The sequence below is a fragment of the Vidua chalybeata genome, chromosome 9, assembly GCF_026979565.1.
Source record: "Vidua chalybeata isolate OUT-0048 chromosome 9, bVidCha1 merged haplotype, whole genome shotgun sequence".
NCBI lineage: Eukaryota > Metazoa > Chordata > Aves > Passeriformes > Viduidae > Vidua > Vidua chalybeata.
The window spans coordinates 21,125,703-21,144,063 of NC_071538.1; the positions used below are offsets into that span (position 1 = coordinate 21,125,703).

Here is an 18,361-nt window from a genome sequence, read left to right on the forward strand (position 1 = left end):
CTCTACCAAAAGTTAGATTTTTTTATTTCTGTTATCACAGTAATTGTCATGTAGCTAAGCCATTGTCGGTACATACAAGCGAGACTGGACTTCTACCATAAGCATTATCAACATACCTACTATCAGAGATCCAGAACCAGTTTCTTCAAACATACAGAGAATGGCTTTTTTTCCAGCAGAGATCTGGGAGAAAAGGAGGAGGGGGAGTTGGAGAGATCCTCCAACCAGGAATGTAACTTCCAATAATCACTTACAGATGGCAGAGTTATGTTCTAGGATCTTCCTATTTGTCCAAAGCTATTATTTGTAACATATGCAGAATGAAAGCCCCTTGCATAAGACTGTAAATAAGCTTCTTGACTGAACTAGTTGTGGCTCAGCCAACTTCAGCCCTTGGGACAGGGAAGTGCAAAGAGGGTAAAAGAGGGCTAATTTAATAATACCATGCTCAGGCTTTCTTGTAATTTTGCCATTACTTTAGAGATTGGATGTCTTTAGCATTTAGATTCCAAATCACCACAAAACTATTGGAAATGCCAGTGATAAAGCAAGTAAAACCACACCCAGCATTATAGGAGAAAGATTAGAATTCAGCCATGGAACAGAAATGAGAAAAAATTAGAGTTTTCACTTACAATGTATGAAATTCACTGCTAAAAAGAGAATGAAAAGCATCCAAGTAGGGTAGCTCATATATATTGAGGAGAGTTTAAGTGTATCCAGTTTTCACTGTAAAGTGTAACATATAATTAACATATTTCAGCAGTAAATGTCAATAATGCTGAATGCCTTATTTATTGAAAAGCACTTCCAATGTTTCAATTTCAGAGAGATTCGTTCAAAGTAGCTGTTTCATAGAAATTATTTGTATCAATTAAAATTACAGTTGATCTTCATGCTAGTTCTTAATTATCAGATAAAACTCTTAACAGTGTGTCTTTCATGTACACCAGGGGCACACTAGAGCTGATGTATTTCCTTTATACATTTGAGGAATGTATTTGAGGAGGAGGAGGTCATGAGATGTTTATAAGGTGATACATTGTGGTATTTTTGAAGTCTGATATAGGTAGTCACATTTTAAAACAAAGACATAAAGTGAGCCTCTCTTCAGTATACAGTGTGTTTCCAAACATGCTTCCTGCAAGAAAAGTCACCTATTTAAACAGATTAGCTATATGAACTTAAATACCAACCTGTGGTATTTATATAATAAATATATTATATATTTATAATGCTTTATACATTAAAATAAATTGTTAAAAATACAATAATAAAATACAGTTCTGTCATCACATGTACTTCAGAATCAGAGACAATTTGACTGCATCCATTAGATTTTCATTAGGATGCCAGTCAGCATTTTTTCCCCGCAAAAAGACACAAAAGTGTGTGTGAAAGCATCAAGCTGTGTCTGGCACCCAGGTTTGCTGACAGGGGAGCAAGTCAGGAAAGAAAAGCACATCTGGAGTTTCCTAGACCCCTGTGTTGGAGATCAGTAGAAGATGGCCCAGTACTTCCTTTCCCCAGCCCTAAGCAGCCAGAGGGGTGCCTGGCAGTGCCCTGCCCCTACAGAGGGACACAGGATTCCTGGCAGGAGCTGTGGGAGCTCCAGCTCCTCACCAGCAGCACTGAGGTACCTGACCAACTTGAGCTACATTGATGACCCCAACACTGAAGTAGCAGCTTTTACTTGGTGCTTCTACAGGCTAGTGCAAAGTAGGAGGTAGAGCTGCACTTTGCTTACCCCTAGGACCTAGGAAAGACACTCAGATTCCCCCAAAGCTAACAGGTGTCAGGGCACTGCAAGGACCTCCTTCTACATCATGGGGAATTGCTGTCCTGGGTGTGCATTGTTGTGCTGGATGAGGCCCATGGTTCAACTTGTGCAGAGCTTAGCCCTTGGCCACAGCTGCCTCATAAAACTTCAAGGTGTTTTGCAAGAAGTAGTTAGGTCACACCTGCCTCAGGTAAAGATTCTTCTAGACCCCATAAGTCAGTAGTGTGTTTATCTCTCCTCTAAAATACTTAATTCTTTACTCAACAGTATGTTAAATCTCAGTAAGGATGGGTTTTAGGTTTTTTTGGTTGGGTTTTATTCATGGCCAACTCTTTTTCTAGATCCCAATAAACTCTAGATACCAAACCATATGCTGAAATAATGATTTCCCCAGGGATAATTTGCATTGCATCAAAAAAACTTCCTTTCAATTTTGCAGGCAAAACATTTCAGTTTCATGACTATCTTATTCGCTGTGTTTTGTAAGATAAGTGAACAGCCATTCCTTCTCTAACTGAGCAACGTTTGCTATTACTTTTTAAAACAGATGAGTTATGGCACATCTTATTTATCTAAGGTATATGATTATCTTATTTGAAGTTTTTCACCTCAATTTGAAAGCTTTTCTGGATTTTTATAATTTCTTTTGACCAAATTAATCTTGATGTAGCCTGCTGTAATTTGGGGCATAAAAGACATTGCAGCAGCAGGAGTCTTAGAAACATCTGTGACAGATACTCTGTCTTTTATGTTCTTGTTACATTCACATTGCACAATGATGAGATGCCAGGAAAGCCCCTTGCATGAGTGCACACAGAGAGTTGAGGATGCTTGCAAGCAGCAGCACTGGACTTTCTGTATTCATAGATGTCAAAAAGACAAATAGCATCTTTATAATTTTACTTAGAGGCAAAACATTTTGCCCAACAATAACAGAAGACAGTTTCTCTCTGTATTAACAAGAAGTAGCAATGCAGAAAAGTGAAATATTTCCAGCACTGAGGTCAATAATTTTAGGACATGTCCAATAGCCCTTGTTGGAAACCTTGTACAAATGAGGACCAGCATTTGCTAAAACTTTTCATCAGGAAGGAACACTGAAAGAATTGAAAACTATTTCAAATTAATGGAAAAGTAAATGGCACATTTAAAATTTTACAGAATATGTCTTCAAAAGAACTTCAGCAACAATTTAGGTTTCCCAAGAGCCTCAAATAAAAGGAAAGTATTGAATAGGCCTCTATTCATATTTCATGAATTATCAGAATTATTTATGTTCCTACATAATTTTGCAGAAAGCTACAGCTAACTGAGCACCACCTGAGAAATTTACATATTCTGAGAAAAATCATACAAGACAAGATTGCTTCAGGTGGTAAATTGTACTTTCGTCCTTAGATCCTCACTACAATAATGCCTGAACACAAGCAGATTTTGCACAGAGAAATCAGCCTGAGATTCCTCTCAGTGTTTCATTTGTTTGATAACATAGCCAATGAGCAGAGGCCTATTCTGCAAGAATAAGCTGTCACAAGCCTCATATTTACAAACTGCTGCAGCTGTAATGAAGCTCAATCCCACCTCTGTTCATTGCACCTATCAACACTTCACACTTCCCAAAATTTACCATTAATGCATGTAGTCCGAAGTGTTCGTAGAATATTTTAAGTATCCTGTAAGACTCCACTTCAGCTCCTCAATCTAGCTATTCAACTATGCATAAATAAATTTGTTCAAAAGTACTACTGTAATTTACAGTTATGAAGCTTTAAAAGTAATGAGATGCAATATATAACAATAAATCAGATTTTTTCACTTTTCATATTTTCCTAGATCGTAATTTCTAATAAAGTAAAAAAGGAGACAAGATAAAAACCTCAATTACTTTTAGCAATAAAAATACTTCTATTTAAAAAATCTATAATCACATAACCATTATACATATGGATCTCCATTATACATTTGGATCTGTTGATGTCTTTTTTTTTTTTCATTCTAAGCAGTAAAATGTCTCAGTTATGTTAAAATTATGCAGAAAGGAAGAGGATCTGCCATGCTACAGATGTAACTGCTGTCTCTGTTCTGTGGCAGCCATAGAAAAATCTCCATGAAAATGCAAACAAACAAAAAAATTCTACCTCCTTTCCAACAATTTTCCAACAATTATGTTGCAACTGCAATTCAACAAAATATGTTTTCAATGGGCAGTAATTAATTTATTATTCTACTATAAAACTATTTGCAGTGCCAGCCTAAGATTTTAACTTGATAGAAAATGATACTTTTATTTCTGATTAACTTTTCACTTTAGATGTAATTCTAAAATAAGTTTTATATTACTAAACTGACCTTTGTTTCCATTTCAGTAGTCCTCCTATAAGAAGGAACAGAACAGCAGGACCTGAAATAATGTAAGGTATCTGGTTAATTTAAAAAGGTTTCATAAAGCAAGTTTTATCATGTTAAATCTACCTGGGAGTTATTTCTTCTTTAGTGAAGAGAACCATATAGTTCATAATTACTAATTTTTAATTCTTGACTAGTGAAGTCAAGAGTTGTGGTGCCTCATGAGAGCTGTAAGAAATCCTAGGCTTGATCCAGTTCTTATTAACTTTAACAAAAGCTCCAGTTTTCCCTTGATATCTCTAGTGTAGTGCAGGCAAACAATCTTTTTCATTTCTTTTCTTCTACCCTTTCGCAGATAATATATTTGTTTATAATGAAGGATAAACTATTTTCTGCTTAATATAGGAATATATTTTCATTCATATTTTGAGATTATTCATTTTAATGATTAAGTTGATTAATTGGATTAATCAAATACTCTAATGAATACAGAGCACTTACACCTTCCACAGAATTACAGGGGTTTAGATCTATTTTAAGACTAAACTCTAAACACATAACATTCTTTTACAATACAGCTGTAATTTCATCTGGCACTCAGCACAAGAACCTGCAGAAACAGCTGAAAATATACAAAGTACCTGGATGCATTTTTTCCTACAATATAGACATTTTACACATCATATTCACAATAATTTGTACACAAAGTACAGTGGGATTTGTCCCCTGCTGAATTGGGAATGCTGAAAGGTCATACTGGTTAAGAGTCAAGTAATATCTCTGCATTTGGAACATTCCAGTTTTGGATGGATACCACAGTGGATTTATGTTTTTAAGAATCACCTGGAAAAGGTATAGGAAGAAATGAAAATAAGTTGCACAGTTTTTGTTACTCGAAGGCAGTAAAGGTGTCCAGAACAATTTGCTCTTAATGGCTGTTTTAGCTCAAAAGAGGCCCCGAAGCAAAAAATAAACAAACTGTCACGGGAACAGAGCATAAGTCTCTTAAGATCAGGGTTAAGGTTCATTGGTACAATTGCTCTTGGCAAAACATTACTGCATCTTGGATTAATCTTGGCATATAGGTAAATATAAAGGTACAGCACTAATGTACATATCATACCTTTTCTGTGACCCCTGCACATGCAGTACAGCCAAATGCATCATACAAAATACAGCATATTGCAAAAATGAAATGGGAATTCTAAATATGTTGAAACAGAGGTTTAGAAATTCAGAAAGCTAGATAATAATAAACAAAAGTTAGATAAACAGGCTCTTCTGACAGTCTTACACAAGTTGTATTACTCTTGTTTAAGCTAAAACAGACTCCAGCCAGCCATTTATCTCAGAAAAAACCAGCTATCCCATCTACAACTTGCCCTCAGCTTTTCCCCTGCAAAAAGCCTCAACTTTTTTTTTAAATATTAGTTTAACATACTTTGACTCTCCCATGAATAAAACCAAATATGCACAGTAGAGTTTCATGCTGGAGTGGTAAATCCTCCGCATAATAATTTAAATATTATTGTATTATTGAAAATTCTCTCAGTTTTGCATCAGTAAAAAGAAAGGTTGTGCCAAAATCCCCTTCTCTTCTGTCTCATTTGTTCTCACTGAGTACCAGTCCTGAATCTAGTCACCTCTCACTCCCAGAAGCATGTCTCTCCATACACCCCCCTGCCCATTCCAGCTAAAGGCTTTTCAGCCCTTGAAGCTGGGTCAGAAGCACTCAGGATGCATTCTCAACTTGAGCACTCTGTCCTCCTTTGCCACCTTCAAAGTTCAAAGCCCCCATTGGAATTGTTCAGCTTGAGGCAGTGACCACATGCAGAAGCTGGGACAGTCCTAGCTGCACGAGTTGGGCTGCAGCAAGGGCCTCTCTCATCTCCTCCCATGTGAGGTTCTTCATTCCCTTCCTACAGACTGTAGCTTTAATTATCACACCACCTCAACCCCTGGAAAAGTCTGTATCACCATATTGATACAGTGATAGCATTTCCCACAAGGACTGTTAATATTGCAAGAACAGAGCTGCAAATCCACGCTGTTAATCCTTCCTCATTTATTTGCAGAGCCTAGCTAGGAGGATGAAGGAGGAGAAGCCATTCTGATAGCAAGCACATGCATCCCAGTGCAGCATTGCATTATTCTTCCTCCTCCCTGAAAAAAAATGCTGGTCAGCATTACCTATTAGAGCACCAGCAGTGACAGGCTCTCGGATTTGTGGACTGGGCAAACTCCCCAGGACTGGGCTGCTCACTTACTAAGCCTCTCCATTTGCTGACACACTGCTCCCTTCACAGGCTCATTGGCACAGAGAGCTGGAATATTCCCACTGGCTTCAAATATTAGTTCTTTTTTCCATTAGGATATTTTATCAACTGTTGTACTCTCCAGAAGTTCTCTGGCCTGAAACAAAGTTAGAACCAGCACTGGTAATAGAGGAAGGCCAAGTTCTAACATTATTTAACTGTTCTTTAACATAATGTGCCTGAGGACACTAACAGCAAGATCTGCTGCTGACATGCAAAGAGCAGGGAGTGTTTAGCAATGGAGAAAAGTCAAGCTAGCCTTGGATGAGTTTTCCACAGAAGTGGATGCAGAATGCACAGGCAGAAATAGCAGGGCAAGCTCCTTGCAGAAGGATAGAGGCTTAGGAGCAGGACCTCATGCTTGTGAAATCAGTCACCAGTCTGGGGACAAGAGCTTGCACACACAGTGTCATAGTGGCCTTTCTACCAGCTTCAACACCAGTGCCACTGCTCTGAAGCACCAGCACACACATGCACAGCTTCAAGTCACTTCACACAAGCAGTTACAAGAACTGCTCAAGTCTGGAAATGCAGAGTTCTTCAGATATCCATTACCACAGGGACTGACCTTCATTACAGGGGCTCACATCATTTCACTATAACTGTTTTAAATGTTTTAAGCACATAAAGGTATATATATCTTTTCAAATCACATTTCACTTATTTTCTCTGTATGTGAACAAGTACCCAGTAGGCTTAAAATGGTTGGCTTTAATAGAATATTTAATGATTTGGTTTTTTATTAAAATACATTGCTATATGGGTTCTGCACATGCAGAAGAACCAAGGAACGAATTACTAAGCTTTAAAAAACTTGCAAAATGTCACAATCATCTAAAACCTAAAGTCATATTAAGCCTGTAAAACATATGGTCACTTAACACCTAAAAATCTCCCTAAACCTATAAAACCATAAAGCCTGTGACAAATTAACTGATGGCTGTATAGTTAAATCTAATTAAAATTTTATTGGAAGTGTTCAAGCCCTTATGGCTCCCCTCAGAAACTCACTTCCTACGTCCCTTGGAAGAAGGTATGCAGGGTATATCTTAATTCCCCACCCATCTTGAGCCAGCCCCAGGAACAATGGGACTTTCTGGTTGCCCATATCAGCCCCCTAAACAAGCAGGCTCCTGAAAGCACACTGTATAGAAATACCTTTGGGTCTACAGAGGTAGAGTGCAAGGTTTTTTAACTCAAGTCTAATTGAGGGCCCTGAGAACACTAGTATCAAATGGATTTTTGTCACCAGCATCAACCTTCAATGCAGTTCAACAAAATCACCTCTTGCCACTGTCAAACATTTACAGCCAATTCTACGATCTTGGCCCTCTGTTGTTAAAAAAGTTCCACTTGTTGAGCAATGGCAATAGTGAGGAACCTCCCCACCTCCAAAAAAACCAGTAATGACATGTGGTAAGGAGCAAGGTCACCAGAAACAAGTTCCTAAACAAACATGCAGTTAATATCCTAAAGACACTGGAACTGTGCAACTCAACTTTTCTGAATTTATTGTATTGACATCCACAACTGTGCATTGACTTAGGCTGCAGTCTGCAAAAATAAGAAATAATGTTTTCTTGGAATTTATGTATCCATTTTCTCTTTTTAGAGGATCAAGAGGGAGCAGATATACCATCTATAAGACACTTACCAGTTCAAAAGCCTAATCTCTGAAAATAATTTATAAATTCTTATCTTCATTAATTTTGAGGAGGCACATCATGAATCACTTAACAGATTGCATGGTCTTAGTACAGAGAACTGAACTGCCAAGACAAGTTTTAATTTTAATTTATACATTTATTTTTCAATTGTGATTTGTAATCTACAGAAGATAAATCAGCCTGTGATAGCTGCCTGGTAGCAGCAGGTTAGTGTCAGGGAGCAGCAGGAGCTGGCTGCTCCACCAGGCTAAGTAAGCACAAAGCCAGTGGTGACAGTGGCCTCACCAGCAAGGTCCCCATCCCTATGTCCCCAGGCATGGTGAGAAGAGCAGGTCTGCTAACAGTAACCAGGGTCAGCTGATAGTCCAGTGATTGTCAGAGAAACTGGTGGTGACCAAGTAGGTCCCAGGTAAAGCCAGGAAGCCAGCTGAAGGTCAGGACTAGCAAGGATATGACCAGGAAAGGGTACAAGTACCACACAGCTCAGGCAAGGGCACAGACCTGAACCAAAAGAGGGAGATCCTGATGATGTTCCTCACAGCCCTTTCTCACATTGCTCTCTTCTCAGCTCCATCCAAAGCCACACAGCTGCATCGTGTCAGGGTTGGCCTTGAATGGAGAAATGAAACTGTTGGCTCTCCCAGATGTCTACAACAACATGGCTTCAGCCCATCCCAAATAATGTGACAGGACATGGAGGGAATGGCATTTAAACCAATAGAGGGGAGATTTAGTTTAGATGTTAAGAGGAAATTCTTTACTGGGAGGGTGGTGAGGCACTGGAACAGGCTGGCCAGAGAAATTGTGGATGGCCCAACCCTGGCAGTGCTAAAGGCTAGATAGAACAGGGCTTTGAGCAATCTGCTCTATTGGGAGTTGGTCTAGCCCATGGCATGGGGGTTGGAAATAGATGATCTTTAAGCTCCCTTCCAACCCCAGTCATTGCATGATTCTGTGATCCCAAAGCCTGGGTCCCTTCACAGTATTGCACAGTAACTGCAGCATTCACACACCTGTCTATCCTTGTCTGTCCTCCATGCTCTGTGCTTTCTGCATTTCAAGGAGAAAATACCAATGATTTCACCAAATACCTACTCCACAGCATAAACAACTCACCTACAAGTGTGAGCAGCCAACCCACTTCTAAAGCATGGATTTGAGCAGGCAAGACTCAGAAACACACCCATCAGGATATGACAGCGGGCTAAAGTCACTGTCTCACAGGGCACAGCAAGCGTCCCCGTACCACAGCACAGCTCCATGGCTGAGGCACTCAGATCTCTGGGGTAGACCTCCAGAGTCCTGAGGAGAAAGTGGGGAAATACACTAATAGCACGATTCTATCCCTAAAGCAGAAATTTCTGAAGGAAAGGCTGACTGTCCCATGCTTGTTCACAGAACACCCTGAAGCATGACCATGTCCCAAGAACATGTAATCAGTCTTTCTGCCTGCCTGCAGATCAGATGCCATCAAGCAAGCAAAGGCAGTGCTACAGCACCTGTCTGCACAGTGTGCAGAGAATACAGCTTCTCCTGTTCTAGCAGGTGCTTGTATATGCAGTGTCATGTTACTGTGAACATCAGTGGCCAAAGGTTTGCCTCTCAAATGCTGTTCCAGCAACATATACAAACTACAACCATATACATATATAAACTAGTCCTGCAGCTCTAAGGAAAGGGGAAAAAAATCCCAGCAGTAAGCATATCTGTTCCTCACATTGTCTCACAGGGATAACCAGTTTACTGGGGCAGGGACTCCTAGGAATGCTCCAGTAATTTTGTTTCTGGCAGCGTAGAGGTTGCTACAAATTACTACCACCCTCTGCAACATGGTGGTTCCTTTCCCCTGGCTTCTTAGCATAATCTAGAATCAGAGTTAACTTGGAATCAGAGTCTGAGCTTGAAAAAGTTTTCCTTAAAGTTTAATAACTGACTACCTGGCTTTATTTTTTTCAATCACAGTGAATTCAGTGTGAATTCTCTCTTTACAAATGTCCACGTGTGCAAATGTCACACTGGTCATACATTCAATGTCTGAATGGTGACATCATGCTTTCTGATATTCTGAACAAGTAATCCAATATTAACAGTTAAGGCCAAAGTCACAGAACCACTGATTCGAATTCTCTTGAAACAAGCAGAATAAACTTTCACCAGTTCTGAGCTGACATCTACTGGCAGAAAACTGCAACAGTGCAACAGGAAACAGAGAAGTATTTTCTTAAGGATTTCCAATTGGTACCTGGTGAATGATTTGGGATTTGAAAGGATAAGAGCTCATGAAAGTATAAAATTATGCAATTCTGCTGCAAGGGTATATTCTCTCACAGAGAAATCAGGCACATAGCTTGGGGATGTAACTACCTCAAGTAGTTACATCACCTCAAGTTTTGTATCTCAAGCATAACTTTGAGCCAATTTTATTCATGGAAATGACTTCTGAAATTCATTTTAGTCAGATCTACTTTGGGTTAGCTTAGATCATGAAGGGTATGAACACATAATAGCTTGCAACTGTGTTAAAGCTGTTCAAAAAGTTCTTAGGTTTCAGCTGAGGCACAGTAATTAATAACATATACGTTACCCTAGCCAGCTGTAATACAGAGCCACCTCAGCTTGCACAAAGCCACCACTGAAGAGGATTTAAAAATTCAAATTATGCTCAGAAAAAGATTGTTTTCTCAGAGACTCAAACAACTATAAGAACATTACTTCAACAAATTAAATGCAGTGAGCAGACAAGGCTGTGGATGTATCTTTTCCACCCTCAGTTTCTCATACAGCACAAGAAGAGCTTGACAACATGGAGAGAACCCAAACTTTGATACACATGGAAGAGCCACTCACATTCTTTGGATTCAATCATATGACAGCAGCAAGATCCCTAATTTATGGCTAAACACATAGGATTTTATTTTATCAACATGTACTGTTGCTTTAGGAAAACATTAGAGGACTTCCTAGAAAAAAGGAACAGCTTATTTCCTGAAATATATATAAAAGGCATCACATGAAGGAAAATAAAAATGTGAAAATCAGACTTAGTAAACTCTTTTGTTTCTGTTCTTTGCACCCTAGTTAGTTCTAATAACCACAAATTTAGTGCTGATATTGAGTATCAACTTCCTGGGGAGTACAAAAATATACTGAACAAGCCAGTCATTTTCCCTTGGCAAGCTATTTAAATCTTTGGTTGTGAAAAGCATGCTGAGAATTTCATCCTGCTAATTTTACACACAATAAAAAGAGTTCCCTTTTCCACATCAGAGGAGTTTGAAATTTTTTTCCCATTCTCTCTGTAAGATGGCCAAAGGTCATGGGATGGGACAAAGAACTGACATATACTTGAACTTTTCAGAATAATGCAATAAAGTCCTATACAGAGAAGCCTAGTAACTGAGGACTTATTTCCTGCTCAATTTACAGAGGAATGGAAGTTTCCACAGGATACCTCCCTTTTAAAGCAGAGCAGCCCCCACAACCAAATCCAGTTATGATCTCTGAAAGCAAAGAAACAAGCTGGCTATCAAAAATGAAGGCCTGACCACAGTGAAATTATTTTGAGGAAGTAATTAATAAGGAATTATGGGAAAAGAAAAAACTTAGAAGGTCCAAGGAGTAAGTAGATCCCTCTTACCAATCCAATGAACAAGGAGGCCAGGCAGGAGCAGAGCAGGTGGAGGGACACATTTGTTTTGGGCAAGAAGCTGGAGTAAAAGAAGGGAGAGCAAGGAAGAGGAGGCTGCTTATTCACAGGCTGGTGAAGGCCAGGAGAGCCACAGCAGGGGTGCAGGGAGCATCTCACCAGCTGGATGTCAGAAATTATTGACTCAATTGTAATGAAAAAGTTTAAAAATTCATTTTCAGAGCGAGAAATAGATAGCTGCCAGCTACATCAGGTGATGATGTAATATTTCCCCAGTCAGGCATCATTCTGCAATAGCCCCTTGGTTGGACACTAGCTGAAGGCTGAGTGAATGAAGTGTGAGATTTCTCTGGGTGTGAGAACAATCTAATGGGTGAGAAAGCAAGCAGGAATAGTGCAACTTTCTGGGATGGATGAATTTTTTTCACTGTCATTTCCTGTATGTGCATGTACAACATTCATGGGTACTCTGCCAGAGTCACAGATGAACAAAGTTATAAATATCTAGGAAAATGATACAGTGAGTTAAACAGCATGAGGAAATGACATTTTGCTATCATTTACCCTGATTAAAACCTAAGGCAACTCTGAAGTTAGTAGGGTTATTCCAAATTTAGGGAGCTATCCAGAGCCATATTTGGCCTAGACATAAAGCAGTACCAATTAACCTCAATTTCTACATCTTATTGTGATGAAAAGCTGACTCCTGTATAATCACATTTTATTTGTGGGGAGCTTCAGTTCCTGTTACTGTGTTTCCAGTGGTTTTTAAGTATTTGTTGCTTGTAGAGTTAGGGGTCCTGTCATACAGCATTCATTAGGTGAAGCAGTGCTTTAAATGCTCTCACTATTTTTAACATGCTGAAAGTGAACACTTTTGAAAAATACAATTCAACTCTTATAAATTAAAATAAATCAAAGTCTTCAATCACAAGGTTTGCATTTTATTTGTGTTTCATGTGTTTGTGAGGGTGATGCAGCAGTCTCAAGGCAACAGTTTCAAAGTTGCCAGGACATCTTGGTGAAAAAAATAAGGGAAATAAAAAAAGAATGCAGATTAATTACTTTCATTATAAGAATCCAAGCAGGTTTTGATCCCAAAAGAAGATGAAGTTGGGGCATAAATGTGAATGGTACAACAAATTAAATAGAAATCTGATTTTGCAGATCTGCCTTGTACTAAAGCATGCTGGACATGAAGCTTTTTAGGCGTACTGAGAGAAACAAATGCTTAGTCAATAACCAAAATTCAAAATAAGCTGGCTAAATTCCAAATATTTGTGGCTTTAATGACAACAAATTAAATTTATTACGAAACAACCTGGTCCTCATTTTTACGCTTCTGTGCATTTACTAAATAGATTTAGATAATGAATCTGTGGGGCGAAGGAAAATATGAATACTGTATCACTCCTAACTAGACATACTATTTGTGCAATCTTCTTATACCATAACTCAGTGTGACCCAGGATAATTGATACAACATAAGCACTCCCATCATGTCAAATTTAAGATTTAGGAGTTAAGGTAAGAAAATCAAACCAAGATTCACCTAAGTATATCCACTCCCCTTCTTGCATCCCTCTACTCCATCTTATTGGCTACTGAGAGAGCAGGTGGCACCAATAACCTTCTGGTGTGCTTTAGCCCTTAGCAGCTGTTCCCATTTTCTGTTGGTAGCTTCCCAATGAGAACCATTGATAGGGCAGGTTTGTTAGGGTTGCAGGTGTTTTTTTGGAGTTATTGTTAGAGAATAAGATGTGGGTGTGAGTAGGTTATAAAGACTGTTCTGTCTGCCTTCTAAAGCTTGCTTCTTCCTTCATCTTTTGGGGGGAGAGGAAGTGAGTTGTGGCTTTCCCTAATGTTGAGGTAAAAAAGATGACTGATCTGCTTTGAGGGTGGAAGCTTAGTTTTGAATTGCCCAAGAGTGGTTGGTGTTGGTTAATAGCTGTAAGTCAGTGTTTTCTCAACACCTAATATTTATATGGATTGTCTTTAAAACTAAAGCTTGTTTGATGTATCCCAAGAGAGATTCTAAACATACAGAAATGCTATTTTATGGGTGTCTTTATGCAAACAGTTGTCCTTTTGAAAGAAGAGACAGTGCTACTTGCACTAAGAAGGCTGTGCTCTGTTCTGTGTAGCCTTAATATAATTACCTAAGGGAGGTTCCAGTATTATTTATGAATGTTCAGTGTGATTATTGGCAGTCACCTAAACAGAAATTTTTAAAAAGGCTTTGAAGAATGAAATGTTCTTAGTGTGTAGAATCTGGTACACTGTCTGCCTTTGTTCTGTATGGATACGTTAATATTTCTCCAAGCTGCTATTCTTGACCACTATATGATGTATAAAGGTCTTATGCTAGTAGCTGTAATAATTAGCTGAAACAAGAGGAAATATATGTCTTTTCAGCAGGGTCTTTAATGCATGCTTTTAGGGATTACTCACTGATAGCAAATAATCTTTTCTTACCAAAAAAATTTGATTCTCACAAGATGTGATATTTTGCCCAAAGTCTTGACTTCTCTAGCAATGTAATTCATTGTGAGCTATTTGCTTTTTACTCTTAAACTAAAAACACATTTCCATCAGCTAGAAACTTCAAACTGGGTCTTAAGGAAACACTCAAGACTTCTCTTTTTAAGACTACTTGGCCTTTGGGACCTGACTCAGCAGCTCAAGGACACATGGGGCTGGGAAGGGGTGGTTTGAAAAATATCAAAAAACTTACCTGGTTGGAATCTGATCACACTTTTGCTTCAGTATGCAAACATAAGTTTTATTTAAGACAGGGAAGAGTCTTCTGTGACTGGGGAGATGGAGAGGGAGGTAATAAAGGAGGGATTGAAAACACAGACTTATGTCTGTCTTTAGAAGGTGCAGGCTTAGCTCTCTTGTAAGCATGGAAGTTAGTTTTCACAGCATAAATTAATGTTTTAAAAGCTAAGCATCTAAGCCTAAGACACTGTTATGTACACAAAACTTCAGTCTCTTGGTTTCCTTGGTGCTCTCTATGCCAAGTTTGAGCTTTTATTCTAGAGTTTACTAATTTGCAAAAGGTGCAAGAGATTAAACATTATATTATGTTCTTATTTAAGTATTAATTGTTGTTATTTATCTGCTTGTTACTATAAGATTTTTTGCTAAGTTCAAACTGTGTTCTTTTGCTCCTGTCTTCCATTTCTAGCCTCAGAGTTTTGGATGAGGTAGGTGAACAGCTTGTACTTGATATCATCTAGTGTGGGTTTTTTGGCAGAAAAAAATGATAGTGTATCTTAATAGTTGAAAATAGTGTATGATGGGCTTGGTTGAGTTGTGAGGTACTTAAAACTACCTCAGAACTTTTCTTGTCATGCTGGCCAGTTATAGGAGAGGCAGATCCTTTATGTGTCTGGAGCTTTCCCTTCTTAGATAGATACTTTGGTGAAAGGATTAGCATTTAGCTAATGGTATGTGGTGGTGCAAAAGTATTCACTCTTATTAGCCAAGGTGTAGGCTTCAGGAGCTCAGAAGAGGTATGTTTTGAATACTGAAATAAACAAATGAAAATATAAATGTGTGATCACCATTATCTGCGGGGATGCCGCAGTTGTAAGAGTGGGCCATATGTACTATTCTAGCAGTGTGCTGATTGTAGTAGCTATCTACCTTATTATGACCTTTTTCACACCTCATGCAATACTTCCTTCTGTTAGGAAAAGCAGGCTATCAGATTTTTTTTAGGAGAAAGCTAGTATGCATCCCTAGACTCTAGGTATGTCTAAATATGCTCTTTAAAACCAATGTCTTGTTTAGAATACAGAGGTATGCCTGCAGTTACAGTATGGAATGTAAGTAGCATTAAATCTAGATATCTTCACTGAATGCTTCTGTTTTGTTCCCTTCAGGTTAAATGTGTAATGATCTTTGAACAAGTGGATATACAAACTTGCTAAAGATGTCTGTTCAAAGCCAGCACTGTTCCATTATTATGAACCCTCCTCCACCAGAATACATAAATAACAAAAGTAGTGGATGTCAAACAAACCAGCTTCAGTACTTACAGAGGGTTGTCATGAGAGCCATGTGGAGACACAACTTTTCCTGGCCGTTTCACCAACCTGTAGATGCAGCAGCACTGAATCTGCCTGTAAGAACCATTTTGGAACTGGACTATTAATATGTAAATTATGTCAATTAATGTTAAGAAGTTTTTTTTTTTCTAATGCAACAGATTATGGAAGATTATTTTTGCTATTGAACTGCTGTCATTAATCCAAGTCTACAAGAAAAGTGTTTTTCTAGCGAAATGCTGCATTTTTGCTCATTTTTCTGATCTGAAACTAGTAAATCAGTATTTTTAAGGCATAATAATAATGCTTAGACAGGTCTCTTAGAGTATCTGTATATTGGTGTTCAGACTTTTCTTCTGGCTTAGACATATTTATTAACACTGCATATGATAAGTATTTCTTTCACTTTTGAGTATTTTTTTAATATTAGGCAGCCCCAATGTCAAATACTTTATGATGGAAAATCAGATGTGATTGACCCTGAAGTAAACAGGCAAATCTGGAACCATTTTGTTGCAGAGAAGTCATTACACCAATAGTATTTATCAATTTCAAATCATTTTGTTCTGAAGTTTCTAGAGGAAATAAATGTCTCTGCAGAAATAGGGAAATAAAAAAGCTCATCATACCATAGTGGAAGAACATCCTTCCATGAAATAGAATATATAATGCTTAAATTAGTTTTCTGTTCTGCTGTGTGCGTGTTATTTATGCTACAGCTTAATTGTAACAAAGTAGAAAACTATAATGTCTTGTGAGATGTAGTTTTCACCCAGGTATTTTTAGATTCTAGTTTTGGATGTTTTTCAGTCAAATGAAAACATAGGTGATTGGCACAATGGTATTTCAGATTACCTGGAAGATACTGTTCTTGGTAGATAAGCAGAAATAGGTGTTAAATAAAAGAAAGGTGTTAAATAAAACCATTACACGTTCCCTTGGATTATTTTCTTTTTTCCCCCTCCAACAGCTTAAGCATCAATATTTATTTCTCACAAATTTTCAAGACTAATTCTCCTAACTCGTTGGTTCTGTTTAGAGTAGACAAAAGCATTTATCTGTGGCTGTTTCTTGTGCTGAACTCATTTGGTCAGTTTGTACAAAAGCACAGTCAAAGTACCATCTCTCTGTGTCTTTTCTTACCTTTTCTCCTTCTTGGAAGTAGCTGTCAGTTAAGGTGAAGGGGCATTCCATCAGACTTGTGGCGACATTTGCTGCTGGCTTCAGGCCAGTTCTGCCTCTCTGATTTCTAAGGCAGCCTCTTAACTTCTCAGAGTATGTATTAGTTCAACCATTGCACAGTAACAAACAAACATCTGGCTCCAGGGCAAGGACAATAAAAGTATTTGCCCCCTTTGCATTTCTCCTCTAAATGTTGGAAGATAAGGAACGGACAATACTTATTTACTAGCTGCGTTTTTGTTTTGATAAATCAAATAGCCTGCACTCTGATGTATTTAGCTTTTCTATTTCACAGAAACAGATTGTTAGGATAGCTTTAGAGCGCTCTAGAAGTAGTAGTTACTTTGTACAATTACCATGTTTGTTACAATGTATATGAACTTAATGGCGATATTTCCATTCCAATTTCTTAAATGCATCGTCAAGGAAACAGCCTCATGGTCTTACAAGGTTTTAGCTATGCTACTAAAATAATCATGACAGTTCCCATTCCAGCTGCCTTTCAGTCATATTGCCACTTCTTCACTAGGCCAACCCTAAGGGGAGAACCAATATAGCCAGGGATAAAGTATTTGGACAATTGTGAAAACTTGGCAGCTTCTTTTTGTTAGTGACTGAGAATTTGTTGAAGTTTGGCTTCTTTTTCCTCTGTTCTGTAAACTGGAGTGCTGCTTTGTGTAAATGGCTTTGAGATAACAAATGAAAAGTGCATATACTTTTAATAAGTATTCCTACTTGTAAAGCTCTGGAGCCTATTGAAATAAATATTGTTTGGGACTTTGAATGATATATGTTACATGGAAGAACAAGGACAAAATATAAGGTGAAGAGTTCTTGAACACCTACATTTTTGGTACCTATGACTATAGAGGAAGGTTTTCCTTTAAATAAGATACTGCTTCTAATATAATGCAATTCTTTCTTGCAATTTAGCTTTCATAACTAAATGTGTAAAAATCATGTCCTAATATTAAGGTGTGTTTGGTGACTTATTCTTTCAATATCACAGGATTATTACACTATCATAAAAAAACCTATGGACTTAGGCACCATAAAAAAGCGACTGGAACACAATTATTACACAAAAGCTGCAGAATGCATTGAAGACTTTAAAACTATGTTCTGGAACTGCTACATGTACAACAAGGTATGTGGAACACCAACTCTTACCAGTAACTGGTTCTATTGAATGATACAAGCAAGTCTAAAACAAACACATGGTTATTAGAATATGCAATAAGTTAGTTGACATTTCCATTATTTTTTGAAACTATTTTCTCTGAAGTGTTGGGGAGGTTTTTTAGCTAGGATTGACTGAAAATACATAAGTGAAGTCTTGCTTGCTGTTCCAACAACTGAGTGCATAGTTT

General features: G+C 38.1%; 1 protein-coding gene and 1 long non-coding RNA gene across 6 annotated transcripts in view; one reads left to right on the forward strand and one right to left on the reverse strand.

The window, feature by feature from the left end:
* BRDT (bromodomain testis associated) overlaps positions 1-18,361 on the forward strand; it is a 48,701-nt gene that overhangs the window by 11,876 nt on the left and 18,464 nt on the right. For 2 of the 3 annotated variants that reach the window (XM_053950136.1, XM_053950138.1), the window contains exons 3-5: positions 4,147-4,191; positions 15,645-15,886; positions 18,001-18,138. In XM_053950136.1, the coding sequence (XP_053806111.1) occupies positions 15,695-15,886; positions 18,001-18,138 (330 nt within the window). In that variant the 5' untranslated portion in view covers positions 4,147-4,191; positions 15,645-15,694. Of the gene's footprint in view, positions 1-4,146; positions 4,197-15,644; positions 15,887-18,000; positions 18,139-18,361 lie in introns of all 3 variants that reach the window. The other variant, XM_053950137.1, reaches the window with a different exon arrangement.
* The window catches only part of LOC128792054 (uncharacterized), a 64,184-nt gene that overhangs the window by 4,242 nt on the left and 41,581 nt on the right, over positions 1-18,361 (reverse strand). The window contains exons 3-5 of one of the 3 annotated variants that reach the window (XR_008432291.1): positions 15,801-15,884; positions 4,130-4,181; positions 117-183 (exon numbers count right to left, since the gene is read on the reverse strand). This is a non-coding gene — a long non-coding RNA (uncharacterized LOC128792054). Of the gene's footprint in view, positions 1-116; positions 184-1,025; positions 1,142-4,129; positions 4,182-15,800; positions 15,885-18,361 lie in introns of those variants that run through there. The other 2 variants (XR_008432293.1, XR_008432292.1) reach the window with 2 other exon arrangements.